General features: G+C 38.5%; 1 protein-coding gene across 1 annotated transcript; it reads left to right on the forward strand.

The window, feature by feature from the left end:
- Positions 1–626: 626 nt before the first annotated feature.
- LOC113473921 lies at positions 627–24,700 on the forward strand. The gene is made up of 12 exons (XM_026833432.1): positions 627–951; positions 16,888–17,117; positions 18,084–18,165; positions 18,521–18,667; positions 19,307–19,362; positions 20,266–20,529; positions 21,052–21,255; positions 21,408–21,616; positions 22,371–22,503; positions 22,954–23,029; positions 23,251–23,317; positions 23,557–24,700. The coding sequence occupies exons 1-12, from the start codon at positions 741–743 to the stop codon at positions 24,383–24,385; spliced, it is 2,508 nt and encodes an 835-aa protein (XP_026689233.1). The 5' UTR covers positions 627–740; the 3' UTR covers positions 24,386–24,700.
- Positions 24,701–24,839: the final 139 nt, after the last annotated feature.

Here is a 24,839-nt window from a genome sequence, read left to right on the forward strand (position 1 = left end):
CTAAAATAGATTCTGGCATATATTATTCCTAATGTACCTATTGTCCATAATATGCGTAGGAAATACAACACCTAATCAAACAATAAATAATCCATTGTTATCTTAATTTATGCTCAAAGTTTTATCTGTTTGTTGTTTACATATGCGCACTGTCACAAATTCACCATATCACTTGTAGTAGGAATCTATGTAAACCTAGTAAGTCTCAATCCCATGGAGTTCTTTATAGGTGATTAGGTGACACTTAAATTGCCTATACAATACACTTGGACCTGATAAGTTTCAATAAGCAGTTGGTAATCGTGGAAATTGGTCCTAATCAATGCCACAGTACAGTGTTGCTTCTAGGTGATAGTGGTTTCTTGGTATTGTAGAGGTCTCAGGTTAGGATATCGTCATCTAGTAAGGTATCAAGCTCCCTATAACATAGTGTCTGGAAACGTGTTGAGTGTTTGATTACCATTACCTATCATTAGAGTGCGATTCTACCTTGGAAGGTCATTCCGGGACAGGTGTCATAAACTTCATAACGTACGAGTGCCCGAACTAACTTTGAAACTTTAACGTGACGTTATAAAGTGAACGTAACTAACTATCAATACCTTTAACTCTTATAAATGTAGTAGGTAGATAACTCTAAAAAATTTAGACCAAGCCCGTCGTCAATTAAAAAAATACTAAATTAAATTAGCTCAATGACAAAACTCTTAGAACAGTTCTCATGAAGTGCTGCTAATACAATGGTCGGGAAACTCGGAAAGTTAGCGGCATTTTTCAGCAGCAAGCCCAATTTGGATACTTCGTCTGCGTACAACAGCAGTTATTCGGTGTACCAGAAACCCACCTGCTATGAAGATGACGTCAAATCCTTGCAGAACTTTCAGCGACGGTCCAAAGGATGGTCGTCCCTCCGACTGAACAGAAAATTGCAGAAAGGTAAACAACCGTCAGGTAATAAACACATATTTTCAACTTATACAACCTACCTATATTAACAAAAATTTTATCTTATTCGTAAATATTTGTTCGTCTACTACTCAATCATCAATCAAGATACTACCCAATCATCTAATGTTAGAGCTGTGTCCACACATGGTCGACGAGGTGAAGAGGTGGATCTATGTTTTCGAGGGAGTATACGGTTTTAGTCGACGATCGATCGACTATGTGTGGAGTGTGGACACAGCTTTACTATTTTTGAGAACAAGGGGTGAGGAGGTATGTACGTAAAGATATCTAATACATGCATTCTCTCATTACCATTATTAAAGTCTAGTTACGGTACTTGAGTTTGAAAAGTTATCGTTCTCTGAGGATTAAAATTATAATGGGTTGAATACCTATCTGACGTACCTACATTATTATGTAGATGGGTACGAGTATCGTAATATCAGATGAAAACTAGCTGTACATCACGTTTCTGTCATAATGATAACAGTAATGACAGAGAAGGAAAAGAAATGTTTGAGATACAGGTCCTGTACGCTTTTAGCTAAATTCGCTTTAGAGATGAGCTTTTTTTGTAGTGTTCGGCAGTCATTGTATTAGAATTCTTATCCTCCAAGACGCATCTCACAAAATGTTTGCAAAAACCATCCGACCATTACGAAACCAGATTGGAACTGGCAAGCATTAGCTTGTAGAGCTATCTCCTAACATATCTACCAGAGGTAGGACAATGAAAAATTGGCAACAAACTTCATTAATTATAACTTGGTAGAGGGATACCGACTCCCATTGCCAAGGCATGATTCCAGGTAATAAACACATATTTTCAACTTATACAACCTACCTATATTAACAAAAAATTTATCTTATTCGTAAATATTTGTTCGTCTACTACTCAATTATCAATCAAGATACTACCCAATCATCTAATGTTAGAGCTGTGTCCACACATAGTCGACGAGGTGAAGAGGTGGATCTATGTTTTCGAGGAAGTGTACGGTTTCAGTCGACGATCGATCGAGGGCATCGACTATGTGTGGAGTGTGGACACAGCTTTACTATTTTTGAGACTAAGAGGTGAGGAGGTACGTAAAGATAATATCTAATACATGCATTCTCTCATTACCATTATTAAAGTCTTGTTACGGTACTTGAGTTTGAAAAGTTATCGGTATCTGAGGATTAAAATTATAATGGGTTGATACCTATCTGACGTACCTACATTATTATGTAGATGGGTACGAGTATCGTTAATATCAGATGAAAACTAGCTGTACATCACGTTTCTGTCATATGATAGCAATAATGACAGAGAAGGAAAAGAAATGTTTGAGATGCAGGTCCTGTACGCTTTTAGCTAAATTCGCTTTAGGGATCAGATTTATTGTAGTTTTCGGCAGTTATTGTGTTCGAATTCTTATCCTCTCAGTCAGACGCATCTCACAAAATGTTTGCAAAAACCATCCGACCATTACGAAACCAGATTGGAACTGGGAAACACTAGCTTGTAGAGCTATCTCCTAACATATCTAACAGAGGTAGGACAATGAAAAATTGGCAACAAACTTCATTAATTATAACTTGGTAGAGGGATACCGACTCCCATTGCCAAGGCATGATTTTCACGTTTCTGTCATAATGATAACAATAACAGACAGAAAAGGAAAAAAAATGTCTGTGGTGGAGGTCCTGTACTCTTTTTGGCTACATTCCCTTTAGGAATGAGCTTTTTGTAGTGTTCGGCAGTCATTGTATTAGAATTCTTATCCTCTCAGACACATCTCACAGAATTTTCGCAAAAACCATCTGACCATTACGAAACCAGATTGGAACTGGCAAGCATTAGCTTGTAGAGCTATCTCCTAACATATCTAACATTCTAACAGAGGTAGGACAATGAAAAATTGGCAACAAACCTCATTAATTATAACTTGGTAGAAGGATACCGACTCCCATTGCCAAGGCATGATTCAAATTTAAAAACAGGAAAAACAAGAAGAATCGCCAACAACCTCAAAGATTCGCCGAAGAGAATTACATATTAATTTATCAGAAATCAATTCTCATTCTTCATATTCAGAATTAACTTTAGGAGTACCCTACCTACATGATATACAAAAGCATAACCATTTCAAGTTCCGTTTCCATTTTGGTCATCTTGGTCTAAATAACCGCGTGGTAAACGTGGTCCAACAATAACCGTGGACTGTGGTCCATATGTATCTCTCCCATTGTGTTATGCCAAGTACACACCAGCAACAATTGCATCAGAAACATTGTATCTCAACAATCCAGAATATCCAGATGTGTTTTTGCAACAATCTAGCAACTTTTTTTACTCTCCACACTTTTATTTCTGAAACGTTTTTCTTGGCTCTTAGTGTGTACTAGGTTGTACGAGTATATATAATTATGTAGAAATTTGGTCAATATTGGAAACAGTTGTTTCGGAAATCAGTTGTTCAAATGTTTCTAGTGTGTACTAGGTATGTTTCTAATTTACCTTAGGGGGTCAAGCAATATTGCAGTGGGCAGGTGTGAGTGAATCTGCTGTGGCCGGCGCTGTTCTGTTGTTATTGTTACCTATATCATATTTGTTATTGTTGCTGACATTAAAGATGTTTTGTAATGCCTTATTCCCGGGCGCGCTTTGCTTGGGTGGTGAATTCACGCTTCGTGACAGATCGAGGGAGGGATTTATTGATACTAAACTTGTTATATTTATGAGTATTGTTGTCTATGTGAAAGAATGACTGCCTCCGGGGTGATTCAAGTTGATTTGACGCTTTGGGAGCGGATGAAGTGCTGTGCAGGTGGTTGGGCTTGTTCTCGCAGATTTCTACCCTATAAATAATTTATTTCATTTAATTAACATCATTGTCAGTCATTGACAATGTGATTGGGTTGACTTTTACGTTGAGCTATTAGAAACAGCTTTATATTCGCCTCTGCAAGGATGTCAGGGGATAGGTAAACGCTTCAGGCCTCTCTATTGATACTACTAACTGTGTAGACTGACTACAGTCTACAGATACCTAGATACTAATATATCAAAATTATGACATCCTGGACGTAATAAAGTTATCGAGTGGGTATTAGGTAAGAACAATTGAACACATCTAATAGTTGAACACCCATGAGCTTATTAATTGGATACCTATCAGCTATCAATGAACACCCCCTCACTATTGTAGGTGATAGGCTACTAGGTACATATCATACTATCGAGTACATTGATAGCTTGATAGCTATTTTGATGAGAAAGAGGCTGATAGACATTGATATAAGGTTGTAGTTATAGTGTTACTTTTATTATGTACATGTAGGTCTATTTAATTATGCAAAAAATAATAGAGATATCACCACGCAACATAACAGGTATTCTCATAAATCTAATAAAGGTAAACCACGTTCCATTATGAAGTGAGAACGCATATCTATTGCACTTTGCACTACTAACCTTCTTAATGCAATTATATGTGCATTATTTATTAGCATATCACAATGCATTATTATAACAACACATAGGATAATATAGTGTATTTAGGTACCTAGCGACACACTTCTTTAATTATTTATTCTTCATACACTCTGATCAGGGGCGAAGTCATATTTTGGATTTTCATCTCATCTGGAGAGAGGTAAATTTTTGTTGATGAATTAACTTGCAACCCTTTCGGCTTTTAAAACCACTTGCTCAAATTTGGCAAGCACTATTTCAGCTAATTAAACCACTTGCTCAAAGTTGGCAACGATTACCTTATCCTGCAGACCTGCGGTTTCCCTTACCTCTTTCCCAAGATATTCATTTTCCAAGAAAGCCTTTTTCCACGAAATTTCCAAGATTCTTGTAAAAATTCTCAAGATTCTCATCCCAGAGAATGAGATCAAAAATTATAACTTTCTTCAGCATCTTGAATTTCTTGTTTTGACCAACGTGGGTACTTCTGTATTTTTGAGCCCGTACCTGCGACTTTTGCATTATCATACATCGTATAGTGCGACAAAATCTTGCCAAATCATGTTAAAAATAACATCACATCTACATATGAGTTTTGTTTACATTTTGCTTCAGCATCTTGAATTTGTTTTGACCAACGTAGGTACTTCTGTATTTTTGAGCCCGTACCTGCGACTTTTTGCATTATCAATTATCATACATCGTATAGTGCGACAAAATCTTGCCAAATCATGTTAAAAATAACATCACATCTACATATGAGTTTTGTTTACATTTTGTTTTGTACCACGCATCTCCGTTATGTTGTCGAAATTTCCCCCCGATATCCATTGACTGTAGATGTAGGAACACAGATATAAACTAAAGGCATTATCGTTAAAATTAATCGCCTAATCGCCGCTAAATTGGTCTCGTCATTTAACTCGCCCATCCCGCTAATGTTCGAGAAATATTTCGTATTTAAAATTAACTCAATTTTTTATTCAATTTATTGACTTCTGTCGAATATTTTATTATTTAAGTTTGGAGAATTTTATTGAGTTTCTCGCGATAGCTACGTTATTTTTTATCGTTATCGATTTCCAATTCGTAGTGACTTTTATTGCTCAATTTTATAGACTTTTTTCGATGTTTTTTCGTTCCATTCGTTTGTAAATTATTCCACCAGTTTTTATGTGTCTTTATACCTACAATCGTACATCATCAGTTCTACCTATAACTGCCTATAAGAATATTCAGAATTCTAATAGCATTTTACCTATACATTATATACGTATACCTCTAGTAATCGTAAAATTTTGAAATATATGGCAAATAGCAAAAAAGCTACTCTAGTCTTCTTGCCACTCAAGTTATACCTTGTTTGTACTAGTAGGTACAGTGCTAACAGTTATGCCTTGTTTGTACTAGCACAGTGCTAACAGAGAATTTAATGCTTGAGCTGAGACGAAATAGAACTTTCACATGACTTGGAAAGAAAGTATTTTGTATGCTTATTTCTCGTTAGTTTAAAATTAATGTACCTATGCTTATTTCTTGTTTAAAGTATGAAGTAGACATTACAAGGAGCAATTAAATCGGAATCAGTCGGGGTTAGATAATTCAATTATATCCACTGCTTTGTGTGGATTATGGAATGGCTTTGTGTGGATTATGGAATGGCTAAATTAATATTTATAAACCTACACAGTTGGCATTTTGTAAGGTACCTACCGGATAAATAAATAGTAAGGTTTACCTGAGTATGGTGTGAAATTTTTACACCATAATTCATTTTCTTACCTACTGGTTTGTTAGGTCCTCCTTACGTATGGATGTAGACAGAAAAAGTGGTCTGATTTCGCACAGCTTTTAACTCATTACAGTCTTAGCTGTAAAGGAAAACCACTACCTATTCCACTGGTAAAATAGCAATACGAGTAGGTACCTATATTACACATAGGTACCTAACTTATCTAATTCGTTTACTTTTAATTGGGGAAGTGCAAGGCAATTTCAATCAAAATTCAATGCATACCTGAAGTTATTATTGGTAATTTAATACTTGTCTCAGTGTGTAGAGGTACCTACTGGGCAGGTGTGCTGTGTGCTCAGTAAAACACTGCATAATAATTAATTAGATGTGCAATTAGGTACCTACGTAATATCTGATACAATCTTGTTTAAAAGTCCAATGAGTAAACTGAATCTTATTTTAAAGTCCACTGTTACTATTGACATGTCTTGTAGGTACCAAATTTGTCGAGATTAATGAGATATGAAGTAGTCAGGTCTCAACTTCCTCCTTACGTATGGATGTAGACAGAAAAAGTGGTCTGATTTCGCACAGCTTTTAACACATTACAGTTTTAACTGTAAAGGAAAACCACTACTTATTCCACTGGTGAAATAGCAATACGAGTAGGTACCTATATTACACATACCTAACTTATCTAATTCGTTTACTTTTAATTGGGGAAGTGCAAGGCAATTTCAATCAAAATTCAATGCATACCTGAAGGTATTATTGGTAATTTAATACTTGTCTCAGTGTGTAGAGGTACCTACTGGGCATGTGTGCTCAGTAAAACACTGCATAATAATTAATTAGATGTGCAATTAGGTACGTACGTAATATCTGATACAATCTTGTTTAAAAGTCCAATGAGTAAACTGAATCTTGTTTTAAAGTCCACTGTTACTATTGACATGTCTTGTAGGTACCAAATTTGTCGAGATTAATGAGATATGAAGTAGGCAGGTCTCAACTTCCTGACGTTTCAACATGTTCCTCAAGTCGATAACCTGTTGAGGAGAAATTGTCAACCTGATTTTAATACGAGATTAACGTAAAGTTCCTGCCTATGACCTATGCCTAGTCTTATAGACATTAAGGGAGGAGGGTAACTTCACTTATTACCTACTTGCTTAGTAAGTAAAGTAGATAACGTTACTAGTTACCATCTCTCCCTTTACTGTTGATATGCAGCTTTGTCCCCACACAATCGATCGACGTCAATCGCTGTCAACTGAACCGTCCACACTGCCTCGTCGATCGACGGCCGGTCGACTATGTTTGAACACACGTTAAGTTATAATTTGTGTAAGTTGGTAGTGATTTCGCGTGTTCCCAAGACTAACCCAACTTGACCTGGGGGCCATCGGCCAAAATCATCCATCATTGTCAAATTTCAAGTGTCTAATTCTAATGAACAATGATACAAAACAAACACACCTACTCGTTTTTTCTAATTTCCATTTCCAACGCCAAGTTTCACAAGTTTTCTTGTCTAGTCGTGACGCACGTTCAAATTGGAATTAGAATAGAATATTATTTATTAATATATCCCATTTATATTGATGGGATGGGACTGGAATTCAAATTGGTCAAGTGAAGTGGTTTGAACTCACGAGGCATTCCCGGCGAAATGGACACTTGAAACAAAAGTCAATTGGTAATTTGACTTTGAAAGTAAACATGCAAAGAAATAGTTCAATGCGCGAGCGATGAGCAAAGAATGACTTACACAAATAACACACAGGGATAGCCTAGGATACCGATAATGTGTTTTTTATTACTCACGAATCCGTCATGATGGACCCAACGAGAACTAACTGTAAAGGGAAAAACAAATAGTATAGCTAGTCCTGTAAAAACTTTACAGTGACGAGCCCTGTATAAAGTTGGCACCTTCTAGTCTAAGGATGCTCATTGCTCATTTATATCTCATTCTTGAGGACATTTCCTCGAGAGATATCAGGTCCGCATTTACGTACCTATGCGACTCACATTCAAACTCTAAAGGTGTGTCCACATAGTCGACCGGCCGGTCGTGTTTTCCATATTTTAGGATCTGTTCTTTTTCATAACTCACTCTAGTCCAAAAGACAAAGGTAATAGGCTAATACTTCGTCACCGTCCTCATAGGATTTTTCTTTATACCTATACCTCGAATACCTCCATCCTTGTTGAAAGGGGGGACAACTGTCTTGTCTGTCTTCTCCAATCTCTAAACCAGGGCCTGTCCAAAGACCCATCCGGAGAATATTGTTCAGATATTCTGCGGTACCATAATCGCTCTCATTACCATTCTGCTAGTCTCTCCCTTCCATAAAGTACTTGAAGGTACGACTTGAACCCTACCATAAAGTACTTGAGTCGAAGATAAGTACATCCTGTCTCCATATAGGGCAAATGTTTGGCACACGCACCTCATACCAAAACATCCGAGCGTTCAACTCGATAACTATTCTTTTTATTATCTACTATTATTATTGCTGTCATTATGTCATAAATAGGTATTCAGAAAATGGGTATTCATCCATAGGTATTCATAATCATTATACTGGAGTGTTTCGTTGCTGTGATCTGTGTGTGGGGGATTGCTATTAGTAACAGAAACAGGTGTTCTTTTTTAATCGCCCACGAAGGTGAGCGAACTGCAATAAAAAGTCTGAAATGTACTCTTATTGTAATATCTTCGCTTAGAGTTCTGCTGAAATACCGTAGGTAGAAATGTAGGTAATTAAGAATTACATACATACATAGGTATCAATTGGTAGATATCTATTTCACATATCTACACTTGTGATACCCGTGATAAGAATCAACGAGCTATTTCTGATGGTACAAGTGACCTAACCTCACGAAGAGTTCGAGCAACTTGTACCTAAACCTACACAACCATCACCAACTTGCAAAATGAGTTAAACTTCTGTCGAATATTTCATTATTTAAATTTGGAGAATTTTATTGAGTTTCTCGCGATAGCTACGTTATTTTTATGGTTATCGATTTCCAATTCGTAGTGACTTTTATTGCTCAATTTTATAGACTTTTTTCGATGTTTTTTCGTTCCATTCGTTGTAAATTATTCCACCAGTTTTTATGTGTTTTTGTAACTTACAATCGTACATCATCAGTTCTACCTATAAGAATATTCAGAATTCTAATAGCATTTTACCTATACATTATATACGTATACCTCTAGTAATCGTAAAATTTTGAAATATATGTAATGTGAAACATATAACCAATTTGGAAATACTTACTACACTAATAGTGTAAAGTAATGGAAGTACTCAGTGTAACAAGGATTCTTCATAGTGAATTCGAATTAATTACCTACTTAAATTAATTCTGGGAAATCTCGTCAAAAATGTGAAGAACTCGTTGACCTACTGAAAGTGATGATACAAACTGCTTACCTCTACACAGGTAAATTTTAATGTTAAAAGTTCAATTATTAAGAATTTGATTCTCTTCTGCTGATCCTTTGAGAAAGACATGAAGGTAAAACTGACATCTCCACTAATACGAGCGCAGGGAGAAATGACATCTCCACTAATACAAGTGCAGGGAGAAATGACATCTCCACTAATATCTTGAAAAATCCAAAGTATTAGGTATTCACAAAAATACCTAGGTACCTATGTGCTCGTATGTTACTATCGAAACTAGTGATTTTATTTCTTTCTTTTTGGATGAATTTTGTTTATCGATGCGGACCAAATATTATTAGAAAATAGAGAACTTCAGATGTTAAAAACGGATTTTACCCGTTGATTTCGAGTAGCACACTAATTGAACACTCTGTACCTATAGGTCATCCACTCTATTATAGTCACTTAGGGATCCTAATAATCTAAATAGTGACAGTAATAAATTGCACACAATCTCTCTGTACTCATCAGACCAGATGGAAGTCGTTTCCATTAGGTCTATACTAGATGGAAGTTACCTACAGTAGTTAGACTACAGACACTACAGTAGTCGCCTCGAGCGATTAACAAATTGCAATCGCAAGAGTCTCTGGAAAGGTTAATAGGATGAACGAAACTGTGTAGGTAGCAACTTACTTTCTTCGTCTCTAATGGTCGATTATCGCGTGAATCGGTTTTAGTGTCAGTAGCCAACTCCTCTCTTTCATTACCTATTGCGAGTTACTGTAGAAATCTCACGCATGTAAGTGTATCTTAGGTTGCCATAAGGAGATGTTACATTTACAGTTATTACAGATTAACGAGTGGCGTACCGAGAATAAAGTTCGCGGGATCATTTAGGACCAGTTAAGTAAGATGGCGGAAACTTTTGAGAGAGACAATTACAAAATTAATAGCGTCGAAAAATATGTGGGTAAGACTGATTTAGCAACAATAATTTGCACTAAACATCATCGTTTCCTTAGGTCCAAGTCCAAGAGAGACAAAGTCGTATCTAATAATTGCACATCTTGGTAAAAGTAAGTACATAGCTACATAGGTAGGGCTATGTTTAAGTATCTTTATGAGTTTATTTACATAATAATTATGTAATTATGATTATTTTTTAAGTGACAAATTTGACCATTAATTTTGGAAAAACAGTTTGCTTATTTATTGTTATGTAACCGTAGAAATAAAAATATGTGTAACATGTGCGATGCATTTATTCTGCGTTTCAACATTTTGTGTGACGCAAACGTGAGATTTGTGCTCTCTCTAAATTGTCTCCGCGGTCAAGCGTGCTTGATTTTTTAGTGGAGATGCAATATTTGCACGAGAAAATCTTCGCCTTCAAATTTTAATGATTTGTAAGGTAGGTACCTAAATTGATTTTATCACTGATTTGTAGGCTAATACTGTTCATGTCTTGCGATAAAATGAGAACAAAATAAATCAATCGATGAAGTAATTACCTATAATATTTTAAATATTATATCATGGTAGGTATATGTAGCCAACATGATCGTAAGCTAATCATGTGAGTTCTGGCCGAGTTCCATAACTCTCACTGCGTCCAAAACAATTAGCATTTAATTCATTACCCCCCTCTCATAGTATGTCCCCTCCCATAGTATGTCCGAATAGCATCCCCTCCTGTCCTCATGAATCAATCATCAGGCCTTCCTAATTCCTAGACTCCTCGCTTCAATGATACCAGACAATTCACTTGTGGTTTTTTATACCTCCGGAGTATTACTCGAATTCGATCGAATTAATCGCGAAGTTGAGACAAACTGTGGTTCCGTTCCGCAATTGGTTGCTTTGGTCATTAGATAGCATGTGATTGGTAGAGAGTGAAATCTGATTACGGAATAATTTGTAAACATGACTTACTTTGGTCTCTTGTTATCATATCATCCGGTTTTGAACTTCCTTATCATGGACTTTATCAGTTATCAGTGATAAAGTCAGCTATTATCAGTGTGGTTATCAGACCAGAGACTCTTTAGAGCTAGGACAAAAAAAATAAATAAAAATAACCAAAAAACCAATAACTCATAATATAAATTTAATAACCAAGGGACGTAAGTTGTTACTTATTATTTTATTTATTTATTTTTTTTTAAAAGATTTTAATTTTTTATTAAAATCTATAAAATTAAATTAAAAAAAAAAATCAAAATCCTTTCGATAGAAAAGTCATTTTCGCTTCAAAGTTTTTCTAAAATGAATTCTAATTTAGAGGTTCTGTGATTTTAAGGAAATGATCGTAATTGCTTCCACTTTACGTAGAATGATTTAAAGTTCATAAAAGAGCAATGACACTGTCAATATCATGAAGACTACGGTGATTGTCATATTTGAAGATTGCGATGATGGTAAGCAAATTCAATCTTTATCTTGGTGATAACATCATTTGGTAGGTTCACAATAGAACCTTTGCAAATTCATAAATATCCTGTACTCAACTAGTTTAGATCTCTAGAACCTAGACCTTAGATGTGCAAGAAAGAAGAAGCTAAATTTGTTAGTGGATGTGCCAAAGTATAAAAATTTCCAAGATAAAATATAGGATGAAAGAGAGAAGGAGGAGAGGGGGAAAGGGATAGCAAGTTGATTATTTTTAGTGGATGTGCCATCAAGAACACCAATGTGTTCCAGCTTCACACCAAGATGGTTTCAACACCGTATGGTATTCGGGGAGACGAAGGCTCCGAAAATTTCTCCAGCGCTCATAAATTATTCACAGATGACAGAACACCCTCACGTTATTTGTAAATATTTTCTAAAACAAAAGAATTGGAAATAACACGCACACCTAATTTTGAAGAAAAAAATGTGTGCAAGACACCATACAACGCATAAATCATACAAAAATATCATAAATTGATCCCCAATTGAAAATGGGAACCGGGAACACTTGTAGAAACAATAAAATCCCAATGCCTGGAATAACATTCCATAAGTCCATATTCATTAGGTTCTGGGACGCATGCCACATGCAAGAATTGTACTAGGGCGGAAGTCGTAAAATTTGACTGTTCATATTTTTTATTGAAAAAATAATTGTAGGGAATTCCTCTCGCTGGAACAATCAAACTGTTTGTTCAGATCTGGATTAGACATTAGGGAGATGTACGTATAGAGTAGGTATTGTAGGTTCCCTTGCGAAAGGAGTAGCAAAGGTTGAGTGCGAAGGTTATCCACTCGTAAAATTTGTAGCCAAGAGCAAATGTCCGCCCAAAGCAATCACCCTAGTTAGGGCTGATTGAGAGACTGACGAAAATCGCCGAAGAAAAAGAAGAAGATGTAGAGTAGCAAGACACCATACAACGCATAAATCATACAAAAATATCATAAATTGATCCCCAATTGAAAATGGGAACCGGGAACACTTGTAGAAACAATAAAATCCCAATGCCTGGAATAACATTCCATAAGTCCATATTCATTAGGTTCTGGGACGCATGCCACATGCAAGAATTGTACTAGGGCGGAAGTCGTAAAATTTGACTGTTCATATTTTTTATTGAAAAAATAATTGTAGGGAATTCCTCTCGCTGGAACAATCAAACTGTTTGTTCAGATCTGGATTAGACATTAGGGAGATGTACGTATAGAGTAGGTATTGTAGGTTCCCTTGCGAAAGGAGTAGCAAAGGTTGAGTGCGAAGGTTATCCACTCGTAAAATTTGTAGCCAAGAGCAAATGTCCGCCCAAAGCAATCACCCTAGTTAGGGCTGATTGAGAGACTGACGAAAATCGCCGAAGAAAAAGAAGAAGATGTAGAGTAGGTATTGTAGGTACAGAGTTAACACGAGTAAAACCCAGAGGTGGCTGGTTCGTTTCCCTGGCCAGCTTGAAATAAGAACATCCATTTAAGACATGCAATACATGCATTCATATTCTCGTACCTGTATTGTACGAATATACGTGAAAGTCTGCTGATATTAAAAATATATTATAGACACCATATTATTTATTATTCCCCAAATAGGTAGGTACTCACATACTCACATTTTTCCATCATAATATTTTATACTGTGGTAGGTAGGAGGATATCTACTCGTACAGTTTCCTTTCACTTGCACTGAGGTTAGAAGATGCTATAACGTCCTACCTCAACACTCACCGAATAGTTATAGGTTTTCCTACCTCATATCGTAGAGGGTTAGGTTTCCCTACATAACAGTAGTACTTAGGCTACCTACCTACTTCTTACATTGTAGTAGCAAATAGCAAAAAAGCTACTCTAGTCTTCTTGCCACTCAAGTTATACCTTGTTTGTACTAGTAGGTACAGTGCTAACAGTTATGCCTTGTTTGTACTAGCACAGTGCTAACAGAGAATTTAATGCTTGAGCTGAGACGAAATAGAACTTTCACATGACTTGGAAAGAAAGTATTTTGTATGCTTATTTCTCGTTAGTTTAAAATTAATGTACCTATGCTTATTTCTTGTTTAAAGTATGAAGTAGACATTACAAGGAGCAATTAAATCGGAATCAGTCGGGGTTAGATAATTCAATTATATCCACTGCTTTGTGTGGATTATGGAATGGCTTTGTGTGGATTATGGAATGGCTAAATTAATATTTATAAACCTACACAGTTGGCATTTTGTAAGGTACCTACCGGATAAATAAATAGTAAGGTTTACCTGAGTATGGTGTGAAATTTTTACACCATAATTCATTTTCTTACCTACTGGTTTGTTAGGTCCTCCTTACGTATGGATGTAGACAGAAAAAGTGGTCTGATTTCGCACAGCTTTTAACTCATTACAGTCTTAGCTGTAAAGGAAAACCACTACCTATTCCACTGGTAAAATAGCAATACGAGTAGGTACCTATATTACACATAGGTACCTAACTTATCTAATTCGTTTACTTTTAATTGGGGAAGTGCAAGGCAATTTCAATCAAAATTCAATGCATACCTGAAGTTATTATTGGTAATTTAATACTTGTCTCAGTGTGTAGAGGTACCTACTGGGCAGGTGTGCTGTGTGCTCAGTAAAACACTGCATAATAATTAATTAGATGTGCAATTAGGTACCTACGTAATATCTGATACAATCTTGTTTAAAAGTCCAATGAGTAAACTGAATCTTATTTTAAAGTCCACTGTTACTATTGACATGTCTTGTAGGTACCAAATTTGTCGAGATTAATGAGATATGAAGTAGTCAGGTCTCAACTTCCTGACGTTTCAACATGTTCCTCAAGTCGATAACCTGTTGAGGAGAAATTGTCAACCTGATTTTAATACGAGATTAACGTAAGTTCTTGCCTATGACCTATGCCTAGTCTTATAGACATTAAGGGAGGGGGGTAACTTCACTTATTACCTACTTGCTTAGTAAGTAAAGTAGATAACGTTACTAGTTACCATCTCTCCCTTTACTGTTGATATGCAGCTTTGTCCCCACACAATCGATCGACGTCAATCGCTGTCAACTGAACCGTCCACACTGCCTCGTCGATCGACGGCCGGTCGACTATGTTTGAACACACGTTAAGTTATAATTTGTGTAAGTTGGTAGTGATTTCGCGTGTTCCCAAGACTAACCCAACTTGACCTGGGGGCCATCGGCCAAAATCATCCATCATTGTCAAATTTCAAGTGTCTAATTCTAATGAACAATGATACAAAACAAACACACCTACTCGTTTTTTCTAATTTCCATTTCCAAAGCCAAGTTTTCTTGTCTAGTCGTGACGCACGTTCAAATTGGAATTAGAATAGAATAGAATATTATTTATTAATATATCCCATTTATATTGATGGGATGGGACTGGAATTCAAATTGGTCAAGTGAAGTGGTTTGAACTCACGAGGCATTCCCGGCGAAATGGACACTTGAAACAAAAGTCAATTGGTAATTTGACTTTGAAAGTAAACATGCAAAGAAATAGTTCAATGCGCGAGCGATGAGCAAAGAATGACTTACACAAATAACACACAGGGATTGCTAATTTGACTTTGAAAGTAAACATGCAAAGAAATAGTTCAATGCGCGAGCGATGAGCAAAGAATGACTTACACAAATAACACACAGGGATAGCCTAGGATACCGATAATGTGTTTTTTATTACTCACGAATCCGTCATGATGGACCCAACGAGAACTAACTGTAAAGGGAAAAACAAATAGTATAGCTAGTCCTGTAAAAACTTTACAGTGACGAGCCCTGTATAAAGTTGGCACCTTCTAGTCTAAGGATGCTCATTGCTCATTTATATCTCATTCTTGAGGACATTTCCTCGAGAGATATCAGGTCCGCATTTACGTACCTATGCGACTCACATTCAAACTCTAAAGGTGTGTCCACATAGTCGACCGGCCGGTCGTGTTTTCCATATTTTAGGATCTGTTCTTTTTCATAACTCACTCTAGTCCAAAAGACAAAGGTAATAGGCTAATACTTCGTCACCGTCCTCATAGGATTTTTCTTTATACCTATACCTCGAATACCTCCATCCTTGTTGAAAGGGGGGACAACTGTCTTGTCTGTCTTCTCCAATCTCTAAACCAGGGCCTGTCCAAAGACCCATCCGGAGAATATTGTTCAGATATTCTGCGGTACCATAATCGCTCTCATTACCATTCTGCTAGTCTCTCCCTTCCATAAAGTACTTGAAGGTACGACTTGAACCCTACCATAAAGTACTTGAGTCGAAGATAAGTACATCCTGTCTCCATATAGGGCAAATGTTTGGCACACGCACCTCATACCAAAACATCCGAGCGTTCAACTCGATAACTATTCTTTTTATTATCTACTATTATTATTGCTGTCATTATGTCATAAATAGGTATTCAGAAAATGGGTATTCATCCATAGGTATTCATAATCATTATACTGGAGTGTTTCGTTGCTGTGATCTGTGTGTGGGGGATTGCTATTAGTAACAGAAACAGGTGTTCTTTTTTAATCGCCCACGAAGGTGAGCGAACTGCAATAAAAAGTCTGAAATGTACTCTTATTGTAATATCTTCGCTTAGAGTTCTGCTGAAATACCGTAGGTAGAAATGTAGGTAATTAAGAATTACATACATACATAGGTATCAATTGGTAGATATCTATTTCACATATCTACACTTGTGATACCCGTGATAAGAATCAACGAGCTATTTCTGATCATTGAATTGTTTTATAGCTCAAACTTTTAGCTTCCTGTGGACGCGTTTCACTGTTTCAACTACCAGAGGATGAGCACTCGAAAAATCATTAACCACCCTAATCAAGATCAATGGACACCCTCACTCAAAGGCACTTTCCTTTCTGTTTCAGATCACAACCGATTGGGCCCGCCCACGACTCAAAGGGTTAAAACCGAAACTAACAACAATGTGCAGACCCGGGTTCGAACCACAACCAGTACAGTGGAAACCCGCACTACCGCGCCACCTAGTGGAGGAGTTCCCAATCCGACCCCCGAGGTGGATTTGGCACCCCGTTTGCGGCATGCGGTGACTGCAGTGGATGCTTTGGGTGTCCTGGTGCAGTACCTCAGCGTCAATGTAAGTCCAATTTACCGGTAATTTGCATACCTGACACCGGTAATTTCTGTAGGCAGAAAAGATTTTGCCAGTTTTTCGACAGCCATTTTGAGTTTCTGGACATGAGCAGAGGCCAAAAAAATAGTGTTAATAAAACGTACCTAGGTAATTATGTAAATATTACCTATGGCTATTGTTTTTGATTTGGCTACTAGGAAATAAGTACCATGCCTTTGCAGATAAAGCCGGAGTACCTACATGAAGGAAACTATCGCGAATGTCGAAATTTCCACTTCAAACTGGAAAGGAATTTAAGGAATTGAGGGTCTTAAAGGGAACTTAAATTTACCTTTCGTCCTTGCTCAAAGGATGGTGAAAATGTCTTCGTTTACATAACACGTACATTCCACCAAAATGGCCTCCGCAGCATAAAATGTTTGCACAAGAGATGAATAGGCTGCAACTCAACTATACCTACACAATATACATACCTAGGTACACAGGATGCTAAGGAATGTAGAAATCAATATTTGAAGACGGAAGGCAGAGGGTGAGGGAGGGAGAAAGGGGGAAGAAGGGGAGAGACTGGGAAATTCCCATTAAAGTATGACTCATCGCTGTCTCACAATCTCCCCCCTTCAACACTTGAAAATTACCTCCCCGCTTCCACCAAAAGTCACTCCCCCACTCAATCTTTGTTCTTCCCTTTACAACTGCCTCCACAATCTGTTACTCCCCCTACAATTGTACCGTGTATTTACAAACATTCCTTCAGTTTTTCTCTCAATGAAAAGTCACCTATTCACAGTAGTAAACAGCAGATTTTTCGATTCTTTGCAAAGCTAACAAGAAGTTCAATAATACCTACCTACCTACCTAAGTTTTTTGTTTTCGTAAGCCGATATTGTCCACTTTACCTGAGGTATTTTCTACCGGGTCGGCCAACAGATGGTTTATATTGAGAACGTTTCCATTTGCTATTTCCAGTTGGACGCGTTTTCCAATCCAGCCCTCAAGTCTGAGATCGAGAGAATGCGACGGGAATGGATGCAGAGCAAGGAAAACCTTGGTGAGTTTTATTCAGATATTTTGGTACCCTGCCCTGTGGAATCAGTGTGGATCCTTGTAGTTTTCTTCATGTTAAAACTAGTAGTCCAGTGAACTGAAGAAAAAAGAGTTCCTTTTTTAGAGGTTTCATAGAGCGATAGAGGACACGAGGACACTGTAACTACTACGGTCTGATCGTCCCGAAATCAAAAAGAGAAGATAGAGAGGATAGCAGAAAGCCCGCCGTTCCGAATACAAACCTTATCTGTTTAGGATAAAATCGAAACCGCGACCTTGTGTTTACGGCAGACGCGCTACCTTCCAAGCTAACTTGGTTTATTGTTGACCTTACCTAATATCTTTTTTGTTTTCATCAGCTCAAGCCGAAGCCGCTTACAAAGAACTTCAAGAGGACCTCACCGCACAGACTCAGAAATTCCAGGAAGATATTACTGAGCTGAGGAGGACACATGAGGACACTGTGCATTCTCTGGAAGCTAGGCATGAGCAGGAAGTTCTGCAATGTGAGTATACTCCTATTCCTATAGACATATAGTCGACCCCGTCGATCGACAAGGTGAAGAGGTGAATCTATGTTGTCGAGGCAGTGTACGGTTTCAGTCACTGTCGATCGACCATCGATCCACAGGGTCGACCATGTGTGGACACAACTTGATAGATAAAAAATTCGAAACACATTGTGGCGTATATCCCACATCCACAGCCCCAGGAATATAGGGGTCTGTACTTAATGTACTAATAAAAAAACTGAACCCCGTCAATTCATAATTGGGCTTTGGGCTAATTTCAGGGCAGGAAAAAAAGATGTCTGTTCAAAAAACGTGAACACACTGGCGAGGTGATATTATCAGTTTTTATTGGGATTCTACATGACCTGTCGGTGTCAAAAATTTAAATTTATAATAGCCATGTTGGCCATCCACTTTACTTCTCGATCAAAATCCAAATTTAATTTTTCTCGAAGAATCTAATTGGAAATCAGTTATTTATGATTTTTACTTTTATCTTATTGTAGTTTTTATATTGTTTTTACCATTACATTCTTACTTTTTTTCTTATGAAGTTTCTTTTATCGTCCAAATTGTGTGACATTTTCAAAATGGTTCGCTTTCTGAAAAACGTGTTTCATGGTTTCTTTTCAGTGTCTCGCTCTCACGAGGAGGAAAAATCTAGTCTACAAAACAAACTACAACAAGAGGTGAGATCCTACTAGAATCATTTATAGTTTTTTACTTACCAGAGTAACAAGGTTTGCGGATAAGGCCGGCGATATAAGTTACTCAGAAGATACTAATAGCGGTCAAACTTTCTTGACTTGGCGGGGCGGAGCGCTACCGCGCTCCTTAATATGTTTCAACTTGTCAAACCAACCTCGGTGGTACACTTAGTGCAGTGGTTAGCACAGCCTGCATGATGATGTACTTGGATTCCCAAGTCGAGTCATGAAATTTAGCGAAGTGTATCAGGGAACGACCAGCATTCATGCTTGGCATAATTAAAATTCTTTTACTTCTTTCTTTTATCTAAATTCCCTTCAGATTTGAGCAATTTACATTTGACTTCTTCCTCAATGATTCCCAACACATTTCGGCCATTTGGAATAAAATTTCAGGTGCAATAATGAACCGTTAGGCCAGCCACTCACTATCAGGTAGACCTGACCAGGTCCACCTGATCAGGTCCGCCTGATACCTGATGAGCACACACACACACACACACACACACACACACACACACACACACACACACACACACACACACACACACACACACACACACACACACACACACACACACACACACACACACACACACACACACACACACACACACACACACACACACACACACACACACACACACACACACACACACACACACACACACACACACACACACACACACACACACACACACACACACACACACACACACACACACACACACACACACACACACACACACACACACACACACACACACACTATCAGGTAGACCTGACAGTTACGGCTGAAAAGGTTCGCCAGTCAGGTCTACCTGATAGTGAGTGGCTAGCCGTAAAATGTGGCTTGCCGTAAAACGATGTCTTTCCTATTTCCAGACTGAGCAAATCCAGACGCAGCGACGAGAGGAGATTCTGGATCTGGAGCGCAAACATCTAGAGGAGTATGAAGCTCTAAAGATGGACATGAAGAAGAAGCTCGCCTCCACCGAGAAAGAAAGCGAAAGCCGCCTGTCCAAACTGATGGAGGAGTATAATAGAACTGTGGGCGAGATGAAAACGAGAATATCCCAACTGGAGAGTGAGAAGGAAACGCTTAGCTTGCAATACAATGCGCTTACCAAGGCAGAAATGAATAGCAAGGTATGTTGGTGGAAAGTTTCTGGGGGCGCTCAGTAGAAAGCTAAGTTAAATTCAAATTTCATGTTAAATGTTCAACTTAAGGTTGACAAAATAGTCACAGTGATGACCTGATGACAGACAGAAGAAAAACAAATTTTGTAACACGTACAGAAAACGGAATCCACTATAGTGAGAGGAATAGGTATTTACCCTTTGAGGCGAAAGCCTGTAAGTGTCTGATTGCTACTTCTTTGGGATCAATCCATTTTCAAGAGGAAAAAAAGCAAATTTTGTAACACGTACAGAAAACGGAATCCACTAGTGAGAGGAATAGGTATTTACCCTTTGAGGCGAAAGCCTGTAAGTGTCTGATTGCTACTTCTTTGGGATCAATCCATTTTCAAGAGAACAGAACCTCTCAAACGCTGTATGAACCTCTGTCTGTAGGTGTTTGGCTGCTTCTTCTTTGGATCGATCCATTTTCAAGAGGACAGAACCTCTTAAACTCTCCATTAACCTCTGAAATATGAACCTCTCTTTCAGAACCCCGACTCAAAGCTCACTCACGAGGTCGAATCTCTCCACCACGTTCTGGATCTCAGGAACAAGGACATCTCAGAGCTACGCTTGCAGAACGCATTCCTCGCTCAGGATGTTGAGGATCTGCCCAGCATCCGGACCAAAGTAGCCGCGCAACAGACACGCATTGAAGATCTCACCATTCCGCCAAGTTTCACAAGTTTTCTTGTCTAGTCGTGACGCACGTTCAAATTGGAATTAGAATAGAATATTATTTATTAATATATCCCATTTATATTGATGGGATGGGACTGGAATTCAAATTGGTCAAGTGAAGTGGTTTGAACTATTAACCTCTGAAATATGAACCTCTCTTTCAGAACCCCGACTCAAAGCTCACGCACGAGGTCGAATCTCTCCACCACGTTCTGGATCTCAGGAACAAGGACATCTCAGAGCTGCGCTTGCAGAATGCATTCCTCGCTCAGGATGTTGAGGATCTGCCCAGCATCCGGACCAAAGTAGCCGCGCAACAGACACGCATTGAAGATCTCACCATTCAGCTGGAGAGAAAGAGCGAGATTGAACAGTAAGTGGCAGGGATTTTGTGTTAATTTTGGTGGAAAAGATGCCAAAGGGAGAGATACGTAAAGGTGTGTCCACACAAAGTCGACGCCTTCGATCGACGAAGTGAATCTATGTGGTCGAGGCAGTGTACGGTTTCAGTCGACACAGCTTAAGAGAAGAGAGAAGGGATAGAGAACTCCAAAAATTCAAAATGGAACAAGTAGGCACCTACCTATTAGGAGAGAAAGCACATAGATTTTCATACAAACTTGACAAAGGCCAAATCGCAAGCAGAGGGAAGTATAATTTTCAGAAGTGGACAAAAAGGGAGAAGCGAATCCAAAGATTTAGGGTAATTTCAAAGGGCGGGGAAACTTCAAAAAGCTAAGAAAACTGCTATACTGGACCTTACGGTTTAGTGTCGTAAGAGTACACCTGCACATCTCTAAGTCCTTAAGGATCACTCCTTAGAGCCCGTTCCCACTTGTCGTTCGGAAATAAATTGTGTCATGTGCAGCTAATGAGAGTGTTCCCACTAAAGTAAGTACATTGCCTACAGGACATTCGGAAAAAAATTGGTTGAAACTCCCGACAAATGGGAATGGGCTCTTAGGTACTTGATCAACACAAGACAATGGTCTTTAGAAAGAGGCAATCGTGTCAGATTCTATCACAAGAAAAACACGCCCTGTTCAACCTCTGAACTTCTTGAACAGGGGATGTTTCACGTTGCTAAACCGGGACTCGTGGTAGACAGCATCATCCGCCCCTGACAGCGAGGCCATGGTGCCCCCCGACCTCTTGAAGCCGCCACTGACACCTCCCACTTCCCCCGCTACGCGCTCTTCATCTGCGTCAGTTTCACTGGCTGCCAACACCTGTTGTAGGAGCTGCCCTTGCTCGTCCCGAGTACTGTAGTGCATACCACGCTCCTGAGGAGGAATTCAGCGAAAAAAAGTCTCTTTTAGACAAAAAGTTATAAAGTCATCCACAACAAAGAGGAAAACTTGGACCAAAAAAAAAGGAAAGGAAACTTGAAACGGAAAGAACCATGGAATAAAACCATGTAAAAACTGAGCGTTCCTCAAATATTGTAGTAGAGGACTATGAATAGATAAGGGTAGCCAGAACAGAACACATTAGACTTACCTCTTCCATCCCAGCTAGTTTGGTGATGACTTTATAACTGTAGCCCTGATTGATGAGGAACCGTTGTCTCTTCCTAGAGTAACTCATTTCCATGGTATCCTGAGATACTAGAGTGTAGAAGAAAGCGTTGTACTCTTCCGCTATTGCACCTGGAGATGGTAAAAATAAATCTATTATTATCAGCATAGCTCTTGTTAGTTTGGAGGGTAGCGCGTCTGTCAGAATGAAGAACTGCAGTGGGCACTCAAGCAGAAGTCAGAAGCCCTCAACGTATTGGCCCATAGCAGTAAGTGAACCTTTGAAGATTTCAGTAGTTCTTGATTTGGTTTCCATGGTTTGTTGCAAAGTTTCCACATTTTCAGTCGAGTCTGCGGTTTGAAAATCCAAAAAGAGTTGAAGAGACTCTTGAGACAGGAAGAGAATGCATGGAGAAAATATTAAGATAAATTCACGATAACATAGAGTATTGATTATTGATGATAAAAAATTTCTTTCTTCCCTTTTTAGCTCCAAAGAAACTGCCCACGTGTAATCATGGCAAGAGAATGGCTGATATGTCAGAAAGGAAAAAGAGGTAAGAACTGAGAACGCTCAGTGGATTCTATAGAAAATCAAATACGAACTCCGATTAGTTTGGCACTTTAGAAATTTTCGTGATTAATAAATAATCAATCAGTAGGTACCATAGTCACTTAACTACTGTTTAACCTAACGGGTAAAGATTAAAGTTAACCAACAGCTGATGGGAACCTCTTTGACCCTTTTACACAATTTTTAAGACCCTAACACTATGTATTGTCTTTCGTTTTTCAGTTCAGAAGAATCTCAATCGCCTCCCACCTCACCCAAAGTCCTGGGTGTTGTAGAGAAGAGTGACTCTGTATCATGGGTGGTCGAGTTAGAAGATGCCCCTGACATTGTCTCCAAGTATCTGCGACGTACCAATAGTTTCCGTAGTGTGGGGCAATCACCTAAGCGACCGACCAAGTCCCCTCGCCCCTCTCCCTCCGCCCCTGTGGATAGGGAACGTGTCCGATCGGTCTCAGTCCCAGTAGATCATTCTGTAGACAAGGAGAACATCTGGGAGGTGGAAATGTCCCGCAGTGCAGACAACAGCTTGGCAGAGGGAGACTTTGACACATTTGATATGAATCTCGACTCCAAGGAGGCTTGTGATGATGCTTTCTACGATAAGAGCACATTCTCTCTGGATCTGCAGCCGTCTGATATCCTAGGCTATGGAGAGGAAGAGGACAAAGTGAAGCATGCCATGGAAGAAGACGATGAACTCCTAGGTATGGATATAGGGGGGGTTGTACCCAAGGATTCTGCAGGGGAGGCTATGATCTCCTCAGGGGAGGAAACCTCGTCTCGGGCCACATCCTCGTGTTCCCACTCTGAGGATGAATCTTCCAGTGCATCATCAGAGGGAGACATTCGGTTGCTAAGCAACGAGTGTTTGGCCCCCAGTAGTCCAATACACAATAATAATACAGAGGAGACTTGCCGTGAGGAGACCAAGTGTCTCAATATTCACACCTTGCAGACGATTCTGCCTAACAAATGTACAAACGATGATAAGCTGATTCAGAACTTTTCCAAAGATTTTCACGCTTCCAAACAGATGGAGCATGGACCTTAAAGTTTTGACTCTTAACAGAAAAGTCGAAATTGTCTTGAGTTCACTTGATATTTTCACAGAGAATACATTAACAATGCGGGCAGCTTAATTCATGTATCTCGAAATTTTGGACACAATGGCATGCAATTTCTGTATATTTCTGTTGTATTTTTACCGTGCCAAAATTTATAATTATGTTAAAAAGCTTTATATTGGGGGTTAGTTAGCACCGTTGATATAGTTTTTTTGATTAAATAATGGACCTCAATATGGACTTCTGTAGAGTATGGGTTTTAAAATTGCTACTTAATGTTATCATTACCAAATCCACGAAAATAAATGAGCTGGGAAACTGGGAATAGGTACTATTTTCCGTAAAATATTAGGCCGTGTCGTATTGGATTAAATAATGGACCTCAATATGGACTTCTGTAGAGTATGGGTTTTAAAATTGCTACTTGGTTATCATTACCAA

The sequence above is a fragment of the Diaphorina citri genome, unplaced genomic scaffold (assembly GCF_000475195.1).
Source record: "Diaphorina citri unplaced genomic scaffold, Diaci psyllid genome assembly version 1.1 scaffold5, whole genome shotgun sequence".
NCBI classification, from domain to species: Eukaryota; Metazoa; Arthropoda; class Insecta; order Hemiptera; family Psyllidae; genus Diaphorina; species Diaphorina citri.